Raw genomic sequence first — 16,329 nt, 5'->3', positions numbered from 1 at the left:
GGTCACCTTTTAGTCTTCAGCCAGGAGGCCTACAAACAGCTACAGTCACGGGACTCCAAGAGCTGGAGCTTCAGGGGAAAGAAGAGACTTGCAGTAAAATTGCAGCATCAGCACTGATGCGTTCATGTGTTTTGCTGCAGTGGGGAATTCTAGCTAAAGCCTTCCATTCGGGATACCACCATCCCAAGCCCTAGAGTAGATAGGGCCCAAGGACCAGACCCTGGAGTCTGCTACACCCTGTAGCAAAGCGAAGACTCACCAGTCCGGTGCGGTGCCTCCTGCTGGTCATCTGGGAATTAGCTCTTTTCCAGCCTTGGAGCACCCTCTGCTGGCTGGTGCCTCGCCTGCCTGAGGCCCCCGTGTCCCTCCCAGTGCCCTTTACCTCAGGGTGCTGTCCCACCACAGTGCCCCCCTCACTCTGGGTCTCCCCTCCCAGGGGAACTCCCAACCCTCTATCCCCACCTTGCCTCAGTGGCTACTGCCAGTCACCATCCAGCCCCCGTTCCCTGGGCCAGATGCCGTCTGTCATGGCCACTCATCATCGGCAAGGGGGTAGGACCTGCTGCCTTCGCCCACCCCTGGGCTGACCTCTGCAGCCCCAGTACCTTTGTAGGCCTCCACCAACGCCTGCAGCCTGGGGGTTTACCAGCTCCCCAGCTCCTCATGCCCTTTCCCAACACTGCTCTGCTTCGGTACCTTCCTCCCAGGCAGCCAGCCCTTCCCCCTCCCAGGCTAGAGTGAGACTCCTCCAGTTTCTGGCCCACAGCCTCTTATCAGGGCCAGCTGGGCCCGGATTGAGCTGGCCACACCTGTGCTCAGCTACGCCCTCAGCTGCTCTTACTCCTTTTATCCCAGCCGCAGCCCTCTCCAGGGCTGCTTTCAACCCCTGTTCTGCTGGAGTGGGGCAGCCGCCCCACCACACACCCCTTGTGCACTGCTCCAGTGGCTCAAAGAAGCGAGAAAACTGTGCGTGTCCCATGAGGAGGGTGATATCTGATATGGAGCCACTGACAAGAATCAAAAACATCAATATGCTGCTCTTTAGCCTTCCTCAGCACCGACATTTCACCGCCGAACCACAGAGTCGGTATGACCGTTACTCCTGGGGGAATTCTGCGCCACTGCACAAGCGCAGAATTCATGTCCCCCATAGATTTTCCCCACCCCGCAGAATAAGAGATTCCGCCAGCGAGGCTCTGCAATTACATCTTTTGCCCACTAGGGGCGGCTGTGGCTCCAGAAGAGAGGGCAGCTGGCTCACGGCCAGAGCAGCCAGCCGTGGAGAGGGAGGGGTCAGAGGCTGTGTTCCTCACAGCACCCTGCCCGTGGGGCCAGGTGAGGAGACACGGGATATGGGGGGACAGACAGAGCAGGGCACACAGGGCTGCTAGGGGGTCACATAGACTGGGGATCAGAAGGGCGATTGCGGGGACAGACTGGGGCAGGAGCCCAGGAGCTAGTGGAGTGATAACATTGAGCCAGGGTCTGAATGGGAGTGGGGGTGCGGGGACACGCGGGGACGGGGGAGAAGGGGTGGCTGAGTGGGGGTGCGGGGACACGCGGGGACGGGGGAGAAGGGGTGGCTGAGTGGGGGTGCGGGGACACGCGGGGACGGGGGAGAAGGGGTGGCTGAGTGGGGGTGCGGGGACACGCGGGGACGGGGGAGAAGGGGTGGCTGAGTGGGGGTGCGGGGACACGCGGGGACGGGGGAGAAGGGGTGGCTGAGTGGGGGTGCGGGGACACGCGGGGACGGGGGAGAAGGGGTGGCTGAGTGGGGGTGCGGGAACACGCGGGGACGGGGGAGAAGGGGTGGCTGAGTGGGGGTGCGGGGACACGCGGGGACGGGGGAGAAGGGGTGGCTGAGTGGGGGTGCGGGGACACGCGGGGACGGGGGAGAAGGGGTGGCTGAGTGGGGGTGCGGGAACACGCGGGGACGGGGGAGAAGGGGTGGCTGAGTGGGGGTGCGGGGACACGCGGGGACGGGGGAGAAGGGGTGGCTGAGTGGGAGAGGCCAGGGGTCAACCAGAGTCTGCATGGGGCAGGCTACCAACTCCCTAACAATCCCTCCCCCCCAAAAAACCCTGTTCCATACTTCTCCCCCCCCATACCCAACAACTCTCCAGGTTCACACCCAGACCCTTTCCCAGCAATTACTTCCCTCTCCCTCAGCTCCTCCGTTTCCCCTGACTCCCCCAAACCTTTGCACTGCTTCTGAGGGGTGAAGGAAATATGGTTTGGTATTGTAGTTTAAATTAATTATTACTCAGAGTTCTGTATTAATATCCCTAGTACGGAATCTTATTTATCAAAAAGCATTTCCTGAATCTTTTTAGTTATCAATATTGTTACAGACGTACTTGCTGACAGGTATTTTGAAATAAATTACCAAAAGAACTGAAACTGGTGTGATGATGTTGTGTTATTTTGACAAATGAAATAGGCAGAATTTTAAAATATTGTTTGCAGAATTTTTAATGTTTTGGCGCAGAATTCTCCCAGGAGTAAACTGTGGTTTTATAGATCCACTTCGTAGCACGTTTAATGTCATGATGTCACCACTGACGGGTCCAAAACAAGGAGCGCGCATTGGGCTGGTTATTAATCCAGACAAAACTAAGCTCCTGGCCATTAGCATCAAGCAGCTTCCAACTTCCGATTACAACCGGCTCAATATTAACCTGCCTGAACGGGACATCAAGGAGATGGCAACCGTCAAATACTTGGAAAGTGTTATAGACAGTACTGCAGATGTTTGAAAGATGCCAAAATTATGGTTTAATCCAGGGGTAGGCAACCTATGGCACGGGTGCCGAAGGCGGCACACAAGTTGATTTTCAGTGGCACTCACACTGCCCGGGTCCTGGCCACCGGTCCGGGGGGCTCTGCATTTTAATTTAATTTTAAATGAAACTTCTTAAACATTTTAAAAACCTTATTTACTTTACATACAACAATAGTTTAGTTCTATATTATAGACTTATAGAAAGAGACCTTCTTAAAACGTTAAAATGTATTACTGGCACGGGAAACCTTAAATCAGAGTGAATAAATGAAGACTCGGCACCCCACTTCTGAAAAAAGAAGAACAGGAGGACTTGTGGCACCTTAGAGACTAACAAATTTATTAGAGCATAAGCTTTCGTGGACTACAGCCCACTTCTTCGGATGCATCCGAAGAAGTGGGCTGTAGTCCACGAAAGCTTATGCTCTTATAAATTTGTTAGTCTCTAAGGTGCCACAAGTCCTCCTGTTCTTCTTTTTGCGGATACAGACTAACACGGCTGCTACTCTGAAACCACTTCTGAAAGGTTGCCAACCCCTGGTAATCTAAACTGAATTTTGTCCATTCCAATGAAAAATGTTGATTTTTTTGGCAAAAACCAGTAATACAAAAATGTTCACTTTGACTCCACATTTGGAAACAAAATGGCAATTTTTGCTTTGTATTGACTTAAAATGTGGTTGCAGTTTTTCCAGTGGGGGAAGAGAGGGAACAGGGCCCAACGTTTTGTGTAAAAATGGGGTTTGAATCAATAATATATTTTTTTAGTCAAAAGCACTGGCATTTGTCCCTAGGTGAGTTGTTCCAATGGTTAATACCCTTCCTTTTAAACATGTATGCCTTATTTCCAGTCTGAAATTATTTAGCATCATCTCCCAGTCATAGGATGTCATATTGCCTTTGTCTGCTTAGCTGAAAGGTCTCTCTGCTCTCAGAAATCTCATTCCCATAGAGGTACTACAGATTCACACTACACACAAGGAGGTGCCAACATTTGCAACCCTGCTGTTAGTCTTAAGGAGTCGCCTTTATTATCGTCATGTGGCAGGGAGTTCCATGGATTAATGATGTGGCTCAGTGGGTGAAAGGACACCATTTCTTACTCATTTTTAAACTGGCATATTCTCTTTCTCTCTCTTCTTATGTTTTTCTTTTTCTGCCCTCTTTCTCTCATAGCTGTCCGTTTCACCAGGAAACTCACTCAGGAAAGGAAGGGAAATCTGGAATGGACGACCTATTAACAAATGAAATGCTCTGCAAATTGAAGAGCGCTCTTGGTGGACTCAATGAAGGAGGAATCACAACCAGATTGGATCAAGGAAACAGTACTGATATGGTGGGTGTCTCTCTTTTCCCCCCAACAAAATAAATACATCAAGGATGAAGGTTTTATTCTGTGCAGAAAGCTTGGTTAAGCTAGAATTTCATCGTCTTTACAAACCATCCTGCTTAAAAGCTGAGTGTCACACAGTGGCGGATTTAGAGTTAGTGGGGATCTGGGAGGGAGTTAGGGTGCGAGAGGGGGCTGGGGTGAAGGGTCTGGGAGGGAGTTTGGGTGCGAGAGGGGGCTGGGGTGAAGGGTCTGGGAGGGAGTTTGGGTGCGAGAGGGGGCTGGGGTGAAGGGTCTGGGAGGGAGTTTGGGTGCGAGAGGGGGCTGGGGTGAAGGGTCTGGGAGGGAATTAGGGTGCGAGAGGGGGCTGGGGTGAAGGGTCTGGGAGGGAGTTTGGGTGCGAGAGGGGGCTGGGGTGAAGGGTCTGGGAGGGAGTTTGGGTGCGAGAGGGGGCTGGGGTGAAGGGTCTGGGAGGGAATTAGGGTGCGAGAGGGGGCTGGGGTGAAGGGTCTGGGAGGGAGTTTGGGTGCGAGAGGGGGCTGGGGTGAAGGGTCTGGGAGGGAATTAGGGTGCGAGAGGGGGCTGGGGTGAAGGGTCTGGGAGGGAGTTTGGGTGCGAGAGGGGGCTGGGGTGAAGGGTCTGGGAGGGAGTTTGGGTGCGAGAGGGGGCTGGGGTGAAGGGTCTGGGAGGGAGTTTGGGTGCGAGAGGGGGCTGGGGTGAAGGGTCTGGGAGGGAGTTTGGGTGCGAGAGGGGGCTGGGGTGAAAGGTCTGGGAGGGAGTTTGGGTGCGAGAGGGGGCTGGGGTGAAAGGTCTGGGAGGGAGTTTGGGTGCGAGAGGGGGCTGGGGTGAAGGGTCTGGGAGGGAATTAGGGTGCGAGAGGGGGCTGGGGTGAAGGGTCTGGGAGGGAATTAGGGTGCGAGAGGGGGCTGGGGTGAAGGGTCTGGGAGGGAATTAGGGTGCGAGAGGGGGCTGGGGTGAAGGGTCTGGGAGGGAGTTTGGGTGCGAGAGGGGGCTGGGGTGAAGGGTCTGGGAGGGAGTTTGGGTGCGAGAGGGGGCTGGGGTGAAAGGTCTGGGAGGGAGTTTGGGTGCGAGAGGGGGCTGGGGTGAAGGGTCTGGGAGGGAATTAGGGTGCGAGAGGGGGCTGGGGTGAAGGGTCTGGGAGGGAGTTTGGGTGCGAGAGGGGGCTGGGGTGAAGGGTCTGGGAGGGAGTTTGGGTGCGAGAGGGGGCTGGGGTGAAGGGTCTGGGAGGGAGTTTGGGTGCGAGAGGGGGCTGGGGTGAAGGATCTGGGAGGGAATTAGGGTGCGAGAGGGGGCTGGGGTGAAGGGTCTGGGAGGGAGTTTGGGTGCGAGAGGGGGCTGGGGTGAAGGGTCTGGGAGGGAGTTTGGGTGTGAGAGGGGGCTGGGGTGAAGGGTCTGGGAGGGAGTTTGGGTGCGAGAGGGGGCTGGGGTGAAAGGTCTGGGAGGGAGTTTGGGTGCGAGAGGGGGCTGGGGTGAAGGGTCTGGGAGGGAATTAGGGTGCGAGAGGGGGCTGGGGTGAAGGGTCTGGGAGGGAGTTTGGGTGCGAGAGGGGGCTGGGGTGAAGGGTCTGGGAGGGAGTTTGGGTGCGAGAGGGGGCTGGGGTGAAGGATCTGGGAGGGAATTAGGGTGCGAGAGGGGGCTGGGGTGAAGGGTCTGGGAGGGAGTTTGGGTGCGAGAGGGGGCTGGGGTGAAGGGTCTGGGAGGGAGTTTGGTTGTGAGAGTCGGCTCAGTGTTGGGGTGTTTAGAGAGATCCTATGTTTAAAAATAGACATTTAAAATGTGTCAACTCCAAATCCAGGTATTTTACTGAGGCACTTTTGAATTTTATTTTCAGAGCTTCCAAAAACTCAACTATAAAATGAGGCTGTTATTTTGAAAAAATACTAAGCAAGAATAATGAACAAAAAAGTGAACTGTTTGGGAGGTAGAATCTTGGGTATTTGATGGAGTTTTGACAATTTTAATATCTGAAATTTCCCTACTTTAAAAATGTGGATTTTTTTATATTAGAATTGTTAGTAACTTCAGAAATGGGATTGCCGTTTTAAAATGCCTACAAGACAGGAGCAGGCCCCTTGTATTTTTTGCTAATGACATTTTTCTCCTGTGTTTTGAATCCAACTGGGTACAAATGCAGTTCACAGGCTCCGAGCACTCCCACAATGGCAGCAGGGGTCGAAAAAGGGATCGAAAAAGAAGCCTCAGAAAGCCAATAGCCTCGTCCTCACAGGCGGAAAAAGAAAATGCTGGCGAACTGAATGAAGTGAGTGCTCTGAGTACCGTGCTGGTGGGTTTCTTTCAAACGGGATGCAATACCTAGGGCAAACGAGAAACGTGTGTTGCCTGGAAGAAGTGTTTGGGAAGTGCCGAAAGTAGCATTTATTAGTGTTCCCTACCTTGATCAGTTAATGCCAGGTAAAAACACACGCCTAGAAATATCCAGACACATCAGAAATGCTGGGGTTTGTTTTTTCCGTGTAGATTGCTCAAAGGACTTTTCTGCACAAGGAAATAGACTGCCCGAACAACAGCAGTGAGCGAATATTGATCGGCACGATGGGCAGCGATCACACCATGCTGTAGCTACGTTGACTGATATAATGCTGACCCCATTCCAGAATAAGTGCCTATAAATAAAATACCAATGTTTGTATAATTACTCCACTTAGGAAACCGTAATTATACCAAAACTGAGTAAGCATATCAAAACACAGCCACTTTTATTACTGACTAGAGCGTGCACATGGGAAATGCAGTATAAATTACCCTGGATAGCTATGCCAGTAAACTTCCCCATGTTGGCAAGCCCTTAATAACACACTGCAGTTCTTGTGTCCCACTCTGGTTGTTACACCAGGTATAGAGTAGAGCTGGCTGGAAAAATGCACACATGCACGCACCCAAAAAAATAAAAATTGGGGGGAGTTGTTTGGTCTTTTAAGAAAATGTTCATGGAAATTTGCTTAGGGGGTTTATGAAAAAACTAAACATTCTGGGCATTGTAAATTGGAATGTTTTTGTTTAAAGAAGGAAAACCCTTTCCAGGGTAGGGGCCAGCGTACAGGATCGCAGGGTAGAAATACAGGAAATAATGTACCCAGAAGTTGAATTGGGCCTGTTTGCACATTGGTTTGGCAACTTACGTGGCTGCTATCTTGTGTTGCAGTGCTTAGCTTTTCAGTGGAAAGAAAATTAAAAATTTTTTTAACTGAAAATCAATTCTCTCCCTCTCTGGTTTTTAGGAAAATTCTGTTTATCTTACACCAGCAAGACACTTCCTTTTGAAAGTGCAGTTTAACCAGTTCCCTTAGGGAAATACGCTGTACCAGCCAAAGGATATCTATATATTTTTGCTAGTACAGGTGCATCTACACTACAGATCTCTACTGGCACAGCTACATAGGGCAAGGACCACATCTATTCATGCCCCTGACCTGACATAGCTATGCCACCTGAGATCGGTAGTGTAGCTAGCTAGACAGACAGAGATTGTCTGTCTATAGCTAGATAAACAGACAGGCATATAGATAGCTATTAGGGTCTTGCTATGTCACATGCAATGATCCGAAAGCAGAAATTAGCAGCGTGGGTCTGTCTTGTAGGCATACGACATGTCAGGAGCCCGGTTGGCCCTGACTCTCTGCGTGCTGAAAGATCGGCCAGGAGCAGATAAAGACATCGAGGCGCTGGAGAAGATGTATGAAGCTCTGCAGTTTGAGAACATGCTGATCAAGGACCCTGCAGCGCAGGTAAAGGGAGTTGGTTCTCAAGGGAAAAGAGGATTCACTAATGTTGTGGTTCCAGCCTTTTGGCTATAATTACTTAAGGTTAATTGGTATAGTCCCTCTGACCCCGGGTGAGACCCAGTCAGCCAATGCTGCTCCCCCACCCAGCCCTGGGAAGCCCCCTCCCCAAAGCCCTTAGACAACACTGTCCCCTCTATAAGCTTGTAGAAAGAGTGGGTTGATGTCAGGAGCCAAGACCTTTCATGGTGTTTAGAGAAAGTCAGCCGCTGACCAAAGTCCCTTACATCCCATCAAAGGATTTCCAGCAGGCGCTAGTGAAGTTTCGAAATGACCTGGATGCCCGAGAAGGTCCAATCAGTTGCTGCTTCATTGTCCTCATGGCCCACGGCAGCCATGGGTTAGTGAAGGGAGCTGATGGAGAACAGGTGTCGCTGGAGGAGCTGTTCGCAGAGATGACCAACGAGACCTGCCGAGCCCTGCGGGGCAAACCCAAAGTCTTCATCATCCAGGCCTGCCGAGGCGGTGAGTGCTGGACCAAGAGCCTGGAGAACTTCGGCTAACTCCTGCATCCCCCTCCGCCTCATCCCCACCCCTGGGCCCAGCCGGCAGAAGCCGCGCTGAGTCACCTCCGAATGTTGTAACGTGCCATGATTGTCTGTGGAACTCTAGAGAAGGAAGGCCCGGGCGTTCTTGAAACCGATTCGATGGGACCTGCTGCGGATAACAAACCTGACTTGATTCCCACTCATACCGACAGGCTGTTCATGTATGCGGCAGAAGAAGGTAGGTCAGAAGGGACCACTGACAGCATCTAGGCTGACTTCCTGGCATGGGCGTAGTTTGCAGGAGTAAGGGGGAGAGCGTTGCCCCCCCAAACTGCAAGCCTTGGGCAGGCATGGAATTTGCCCCACACGCACAGCCCCATTGGTCTGGCTGGACCCCCCCCCCCCGACTACAGAAGTCAAACTACAGCTATGCCTCCTGGGTCACACAGGCCAGAGAACGGCTGTCCATTAACTCCTGGTTGAACTGGAGCAGAGCTTTCAGAAAAACATCCCGTCTTGATTTAAAAACTGCCAGTGATGGGGAACCCAGCACAGCCCTTGGGACGTTGTTCCAATGGTTAGTTCCCCTCCCAATCTATTGTCTCTCATTGACTATCAAGATGTCAACTCCCACCTCCTGGTGCCTTGCTGCCAGTCTCCATCGCCTGCTTGTTATATTGCCCAACAAGTACCTCTGTGCCCCTTATGCTTGACAATGGTTAGGCTGCTGGTGTGCGGAGACCATCGCTGTGATGCTGACCAATACTGTCTCGTTGTTTCCTTGTGCTCTGCCTGTCTCCATCGATTGTCTCTTATCTCACACTTCGACTGGAAGCACTTTGGGACAGGGACCGTCTCTTTGTTCGGTGTTCGTGCAGCACCTTGCACAATGGGGTCCTAGGCCCTACAATAATACAGATAATAAATAGGGTTGCCATACATCCTCTTTTTCCCGGACATGTCCGGCTTTTCGGCAGTCAAACCCCCGTCCGGGGGGAATTGCCAAAAAGCCGAACATGTCCGGGAAAATGGCGGCTCTGCTCCTCCCCGACTCTTTGGCTCTGTTTAAGAGCTGGGCTGCCCGAGCGCTACCAGCTTTGGGCAGCCCCCATGCCTCCGGACCCTGCGCCGCCGGAGCCCGGCAGGGGAAGTGCCCGGCTGGGGGCGCAGGGTCCGGAGGCATGGGGGCTGCCCAAAGCCCGAGCGCTACCGGCTTAACGGTTTGCCGGGCAGCCTCCAGACCCTGCGCCCCCGGCTGGGCGCATCCGCTCCCGGGCTCCAGCTGCGCTGGGGAAGCGCCGGCCGGGGGCGCAGGGTCTGGGGGCTGCCCGGGAAACCGTGAAGCCGGTAGCGCTGGGGCAGCCCTTTCCCCCTGGCTGGGAGTGGGAGGGAGGAGGGGGCGGAGTTAGGGTGGGGGAAGGGGTGGAGTTGGGGCGGGGCTAGGGGCGGGGAAATGGGCGGGGCCATGGCCCGTGGAGGGTCCTCTTTTTTTATTTATGAGATATGGTAACCCTATAATAAATAATGTTGTTACAGTTATATTTGTGTAAGGGGACTGTTGCCCCCGTACTAACACTCAGTGGGGGGGGGTTGGTGGCTGCTCCCAGCACTAAAAGGGGAGGGGTCGATGGGAAATCAGGGGCCTGAGACTGACAGTCCCCAGGGGCAATGGGGAGAGGCCAATGCTCCAGATCAGCCTGATGGACAGGGCGGGCAGCTAATCAGGGAGTCAGGAGGCCGGGGAGCCCCTGTCCTTCTGGGGAAGTTGGAACTGCCTGGGCCAGAGTGGGGGCCAAGCTAAGGAGAGAGCAGGGGCCTGGACTAAGCTGGGGCGCAGGGCCGGGCCAGCCAGAGACAGAGAGAACCAGAAGCGCAGCCCAGGGAGCCGTCCGGAGCCGGGTGCGGGGAGCAGCTGGGGAGAGGAGGGGGACCCTGGGCAGTGGGCCCAGCACAGGGAGACACCTCAGCCAAGAGGCTCTGCCGGCCAGACTTGGAGGGGGATCATAACCCCGACCACCTAGAGCCTGAGAGCGTGGGGCCACCACCAGAGCAAGTGTCCAACCCGCAGCGTCCCCGCAGTACAGCCAGGACCCGGGCAGGGGCCTGGGCTGTGTGAGGAACAAACTGAACTGCCCGGACGTTCCAGAGATGCTGGTTGTGATGTCCCCGGGCCACAGAGCGGGGTGACGGGTTTTCCTTTCACCTTTCCCAGGTTTTTTTTAAACATTGATGGCTGTTTAATACATTGTATTTGCTTTGAACTATATGTAATGATCAGTGGGCCAGGGAAGCACCCAGAGCAGAGAGAGCCCCCCGGAGTGGGGACACCCTAGCCCCTGCCCTAAGTGACCATGACAAGGTTGGGGGTCGAGCCCCCCCCCAGGAATCCTGGGCCCAGCCTTGTTGGAGTTACAAGGACTCTTCCCCCCAGGAGAGTGGAAGGGGAGCCCACGAGGGCAGGGAGGCCTCTGGGTAAAGGGGGTGGGAGCGAGGATTCAGATCCTTTCACTAGCCCACTTCACCGGGGTAGCGTATAAGGCATGGAAGTTCCCCGCAATAGCGGGACCATTCCCCCGCTTACATTTGTATGGTTTGATCTGCACCAAATCAATCTTCCATTAACGATCTGCTTCCAACTCACATGCTTATGTCTGATGCAGTGGACAGGTTCAAATGATCTTCTCACCCAAGCGGTTCTGTGCCGTTAATGAAATCCTCTGGTTCCTCCTCAGGTTATGTGGCCTATCGAAGCAAAGAGCACGGCTCCTTGTTAATTCAGACCATGGTGGATGTATTCTCTAAGTTTCCACGGTTTGAAATACACCAGCTGCTTACTAAGGTAAACAATACAAGCGCGTCTAACGGATTGCTGCCCTCACGGCGACTGGCAGGCCGCCCCCTGCGGCTTGCCGCCCCAGGCACGCACTTGCTGCGCTGGTGCCTGGAGCCGCCCCTGTAAAGGCCCAATTCTGCCCATAAAGCCGGCCCCAACATGCCCCTGTGTCACAGGCCAGGCCAGTGCCCTTGGGGTACTCTGGCTGCTGGGATGGAATCCTGTGTGCGTCAAGCCTCCCAAGTCTGAGCAGAATCCAGGCACTGCTCAGGTCTTGCGGGGTCTCCTGTCTAGCCCTGCCCACCCAAGAGCTGAGACCCTGCAGTCCAGCCACTGGGATTAGTGCTGACCCCTCCGGCTTCCCTGCAGCTCGAACCTATCCTCTCCCAGACCTCCAGGACCCTCTTCCCCACTCATGCCTAAAGCAGCTCCATGAAGCTGCCCCAGACACACCCAACCTCTGTGGGTTTGAAAGGCTGGCATCAACACCTTGGGTTTTTGTCCTGTGTTTGGGATTTTCCACTCTCCAAATGCCAGCCTCCTGCAGCCGGGTAAGAGACAACTAGCTCTCCTGAGCCTGCACTAACTCATCTCCCCGAGGTGCTTCTATCTGAATAGGTGTCACTAGTCAGATGGAAGCACACAGCCCTTGTCAGTAACACCTCGCAGCATTCAATCATGCAGCAGTTTTCACAGGAGCAACTTCAGAGCAGCAGCCAGAACTGCACACCTGGACAACCACAGCCTGAGCTGGGGGTCCTGCGGGAGAAATCAGCATGTTTCACCATGAGTCAGGCCCTTCAGCTACAGCCATTCGCTCGCGGACACTCATCCCAGAAGATGATATAAAAAGCCACAGTGTCCAGGGGTGTAGTTTTGGGGGGGGACATTGCCCCCCAAACAAAGGTAAGGTGTGGTAGGGGCACACATGGTCATGTGCCACTGTGTTCCCTCATTTCTGCCAGTGCCAAGCAGCCCAGGGCTTGTTCTGCCCGGCCTGCCGGAGGAGAGGGAGGCTGTGCTGTTCCCATGCTGCACCTCCCCCCAACAAGTTTCCAGCTCACTCAGCCCCTCTTCCCACAACTGGGTCTGGGCAGGGAGCAGAGGGGGCAAAATGCTACAGCTTCTCTCCTGTCTGGCCACTCCGGCTCACTGATTCTGCAGCTGGACACTGCCTCCTGAGTCCTAGTGCCTGTCATCTTCCCCTTCTATGTGTGCTGGGCACCCTGCACAGCCACCATCCTGTTTCCTGTACAATGATGAGTGCCCGTCGGGGGCGGAGGGGCAGGTGAATGGGGTGGAGGGGAGTGGAAGGGGGAAGAGACAATGGGGAAAGGGAATAGGATGGAGAAAAGAAGGGGATAGCAGAAAACTACACCTCTACCCCGATATAACGCTGTCCTTGGGAGCCAAAAAATCGTACCGCGTTATAGGTGAAACCGCGTTATATCGAACTTGCTTTGAGCCACCAGAGTGCGCAGCCCCTCCCCCCCAGAGCCCTGCTTTACCGCGTTCTATCCAAATTTGTGTTATATCGGGGTAAAGGTGTATGCTGTTTGCAGTGATTCCCTGCAAAAGCAGCTCCATCACACACACAAAACAAAGAACCACCCCACTCCACCAGCAGTGCAGTGCAGCTTGTCTTTCAAGACTACACACTGCTAAGCAAAAAGAACTTGTAAGGCTATGTATAACACAGCTAGCTGGTGGCCTCCTGCCAGAACAACACTGGTGAATGAGTTCCCCGCTCTTTCAGGTAAATCAAATTCTTTCTGGGAAAAAAATCCCGCAAACCGGAAAGGTGAAATTTAAGACAAATGCCGTTTTCAAGGACTCTCTGACAAAGCTGTTGTTCCTGAACGCAAGCAAGTCGAGTGTAAGTTTCTGATACATCAAACAGAAACCCCCTTCACTTCTCCATTAGTTTAAATCAAAAGGGAAAATGAAATTCTCTCAGAGTCCATTAACCAAAGTGCCATTGGGTACCAGCTAAGATGGCCAAAACCCTGACTAGGAAAGAACAGAGATGGAGTCAAACTGGGACAAAATAACTGGACAGAAAGGGAAAAATGTAACAGACCTAACTACATTTCTTGACCCTGGTTAGATTTCCAATAACCGTTAGCACCATGTTACTAATGTGGTTATTTAAAACATTTCTTAAGATTGCTTCAGTGAGTAGGCACTGTATAAACTCCCACTCACAGCTCTGCCAGTGCCCCTCAATCCCGACCCACAACTCCCCACTGACATGTAAAACTACACCAGTTACCAATTTACATATTCACTGAGATTTCAAAGTCCTCTAAGAGAACTGGATGCATAGGTCTGGCTTTCAAAGTCTCAGCCATACTCTTCTTTGTTTCCTCCTAGGTTGGTGAGCAAGGAACTGGAAGGCGAGCCACCTTCAAAAGGTAGAAGAATAAAAAATGGATTACAAGCTCTTCTTCCCTCTCTTAGGGGATTTAAATAAAATTTACAGATCTTCAAACCTCTATTCCAGGGGTAGTCAATAGGTGGATGTCAGACACTTGAACAGACCCCACCCCCCCAAATTTTATCATCATTGGTTTTGTTTGTTTTTTTCTCTGGAGTCTGGAACTTGATAGAGGTATATAAAATGGTACCAAGAAAGTAGATTGGAATAATCCAATGGGACAGTGAATGACATTGAAACTGATCAAAGTAGATATATACTCACACGATAGACAATTAACCAGTGGAACTCACTGCTACATTATGTTGTTTAAAAAGATGATCAAGAGGGATACATATGAGATAGATGGAGGAATGGGAATAGATGGGTAGATAGATAAGATCTTGTGCTAGCCAACTCTCCAATATATAACAGTCCTTGCCCCCAAAGATCTTACAATCTATGTCCAAGGTGCAAGGCACCAGGCAGACAGGGTAACAGTGAGACAAGTATGATCTGCCTATTTTGAAGAGATAGAAATAAGTAACAACCACTGGCTGATTGGCTCAGCTCCCTGCATTGTCGGTGCCTGACTTGGCTCCCTGGTCTGAGATTAAAATGTTCCAGTCTGTGCATAGCAGGAGCCTTATCTCTCCGTCTTTCTCCCTCTCTCGTCCCCTCATCACCGGCGCCTTATCATTTAGGAAACGCCTTGATCAGCAATCACAGAAGAAAACTTCCACCAAGCCTAAGTCCATACCCGTTCCAGAGAACTTGGATATGAAAATGTGGAGGATGCCAATGAGAGGCCCTCCGAGGTAAGCTACAATTATTTCAAAGTACATGCCGTGTCCACTAGCTGATCCCTCTAAACTTACCATGCCAACAATTACAATCACACCAAGGAATGGGGCATGGGGCCTTTTCCCTCCAGGGGGCGCTGGCTCCAATCCAGTCCCAGGGCAGGGACTGGCTGGCTCAGGGGGTGGGGATTGGGACACAGAGTCTTTCCCCTCCAGGGGGCGCTGGCTGTAATCTGACCCCAGGGTGAGGGACTGGCTGGCTCAGTGGGGTGAGTGATGGGACATGTGGTCTTTGCCCTAGGGGGCACCACTTCTAATCTCTTGCCACTCCCATGACCCTCATATGCAGTGAATTTAATGGGTATCATGATCTGCATCCATCATTCAGCACCCGCTGCCCCCCTTCCCATTGGCCTTGACTGAGCCCCTCCTGCCAGCGTCAGCAGAGAGGCCAAGCGCTGAACAGGCAACAGAGACCAAATTCCACTCCAGAGGGTGTGTGCGCGTGTGTCCCTACTGCCCCCTGCAGGAGGGAATAAGCCCTCCTCTGTATGCTGCATGTCTGTCTGCTGTCCTCTGCTGGAGAGGATGAGCCCTGGTGTGTGTGTGTGTGTGCGCGCGTGTGCACATGCTGCCCAGTGGAAGAGCATTCCTTGCTCTCTTTCCCCAATGCCGAATAAAGAAACACAAGTGTTTGTGTGTCAGACTTAAGCAGGCATGATGAGGGATAGGGGAAAATACCTCCTCTCTGTGTATTGCAGAGAAAGAAGATTTAACTCTGGATCCACACACGGTGCATCCCACCCTGGAGATATTCAAGGATGGCAAAGCTGCAAGACTCAGGAAGAACAGATTCGTTTTCCTCTACTCAAATCTGAACAACACTTCTTGTTACGGCGTTCGGTCTGAGCAGAGCTTCGGCCAGGGGCAGCACCACTGGGAAGTGTCTGTGGGCAAGAAAGCCCAGTGGCAGCTGGGCCTCATCTCAACCACAGCATGGGAAGGAAGGGCCTTGAACCTTACATCAGTAGATACGCTAGAGACCAAAGGGTGTTGGCTTATCAGATACAATAAAGAGATGGGAGAAGAATGTTATCAAGTAGGTGGGACATCCCCATGCACCATTCAAATCAAGCATTGTCCTCAGAAAGTGATGGTCTTTGTAGACTACGAGAACGGGGAGGTGTCCTTCTACAATGCCGATAATCCTGACAAACTGATCCACATCATCCAGGCCACCTTTGAAGGCCCCCTGTACCCCTTTCTAGACCTCTTTCCGTGTGGCTATGATGATTCTCGCTTTCTACCCCTTACCTTCTACTGAAATGTCCATCCTGTTAGCACCCTGTCAACATTGGATGCACGAGGTTGCACTGGTTATGAAGGGGAAACTGTCTTACCAACCCCAAGCACTCAAAAATCAAAAATTAGTCACCACCAAAATCATGAGAGCTACTCCTAAAATAACAAAATTTTAAAAACAGAATAAATGTTTGATTCCTTTGATTTGCTTTCTGGGTTTTTGTCAGCTTCCAAGGTGTGACGAAATGGGACTGTTCTGACTGTGGTCTTTGAATGCTGAGAGGGGAGTGTGGCTAGGATGGTCTGCATGGGGGGATGGGAGACTGACCAAGGGAGAATACCTGAGCGTGTAACATGAGAACCCAGGAAGGGGTTAGAGGCCAGGTGACACCTTTGCCCGGGAAACTGAACAAAGGCTGTGGGAGGGGTGGCTGAAGGGAGAGTTTCAGGAGCTGGCTGGTGATGTGGCTCTCCTGGCACTAAAACATGAGCTGTTCCCCCGCACATGCTCCTTGGTTTCTGTTCCACCCACTGGATTCCTGCAGGATTGGAGG

General features: G+C 52.6%; 1 protein-coding gene and 1 pseudogene across 3 annotated transcripts; one reads left to right on the top strand and one right to left on the bottom strand.

Moving 5' to 3' along the window:
* The window catches only part of LOC101948864 (ras-related protein Rab-35-like), a 5,040-nt pseudogene extending 4,751 nt beyond the window's left edge, over positions 1 to 289 (bottom strand).
* A 3,633-nt stretch (positions 290 to 3,922) lies between these two features.
* Positions 3,923 to 15,979, top strand: LOC112061274 (caspase-14-like). Of its 3 annotated transcripts, XM_065591129.1 has the most exons (10): positions 3,924 to 4,118; positions 6,268 to 6,393; positions 7,733 to 7,879; positions 8,173 to 8,398; positions 8,546 to 8,659; positions 11,154 to 11,260; positions 13,011 to 13,130; positions 13,628 to 13,668; positions 14,375 to 14,488; positions 15,235 to 15,979. In XM_065591129.1, the coding sequence occupies exons 1-10, from the start codon at positions 4,008 to 4,010 to the stop codon at positions 15,380 to 15,382; spliced, it is 1,254 nt and encodes a 417-aa protein (XP_065447201.1). In that variant the 5' UTR covers positions 3,924 to 4,007; the 3' UTR covers positions 15,383 to 15,979. The 3 variants fall into 3 exon arrangements, 1 of the variants encoding a protein (XP_065447201.1); XR_010600333.1 differs by lacking the exons at positions 14,375 to 14,488; positions 15,235 to 15,979 and adding an exon at positions 11,873 to 12,160 and having other exon boundaries at positions 3,923 to 4,118; positions 13,628 to 13,647; XR_010600332.1 differs by lacking the exons at positions 14,375 to 14,488; positions 15,235 to 15,979 and having other exon boundaries at positions 3,923 to 4,118; positions 11,873 to 13,130; positions 13,628 to 13,657.
* Positions 15,980 to 16,329: the final 350 nt, after the last annotated feature.

This window comes from Chrysemys picta, chromosome 4 (genome assembly GCF_011386835.1).
Source record: "Chrysemys picta bellii isolate R12L10 chromosome 4, ASM1138683v2, whole genome shotgun sequence".
Taxonomy (NCBI): Eukaryota; Metazoa; Chordata; order Testudines; family Emydidae; genus Chrysemys; species Chrysemys picta.
The sequence above is the reverse complement of the archived record's forward strand: the minus strand, read 5'-3'. Positions and strand labels throughout refer to the sequence as shown.

Excerpts from the sequence above, each read along its gene's own strand:
- LOC112061274 (XM_065591129.1), top strand. The coding sequence starts at position 4,008 with ATGGACGACCTATTAACAAATGAAATGCTCTGCAAATTGAAGAGCGCT. Across the intron at positions 6,394-7,732 it reads ATGCTGGCGAACTGAATGAA|GCATACGACATGTCAGGAGC; the intron begins GTGAGTGCTCTG and ends TCTGTCTTGTAG. Across the intron at positions 13,131-13,627 it reads TGAACGCAAGCAAGTCGAGT|GTTGGTGAGCAAGGAACTGG; the intron begins GTAAGTTTCTGA and ends GTTTCCTCCTAG.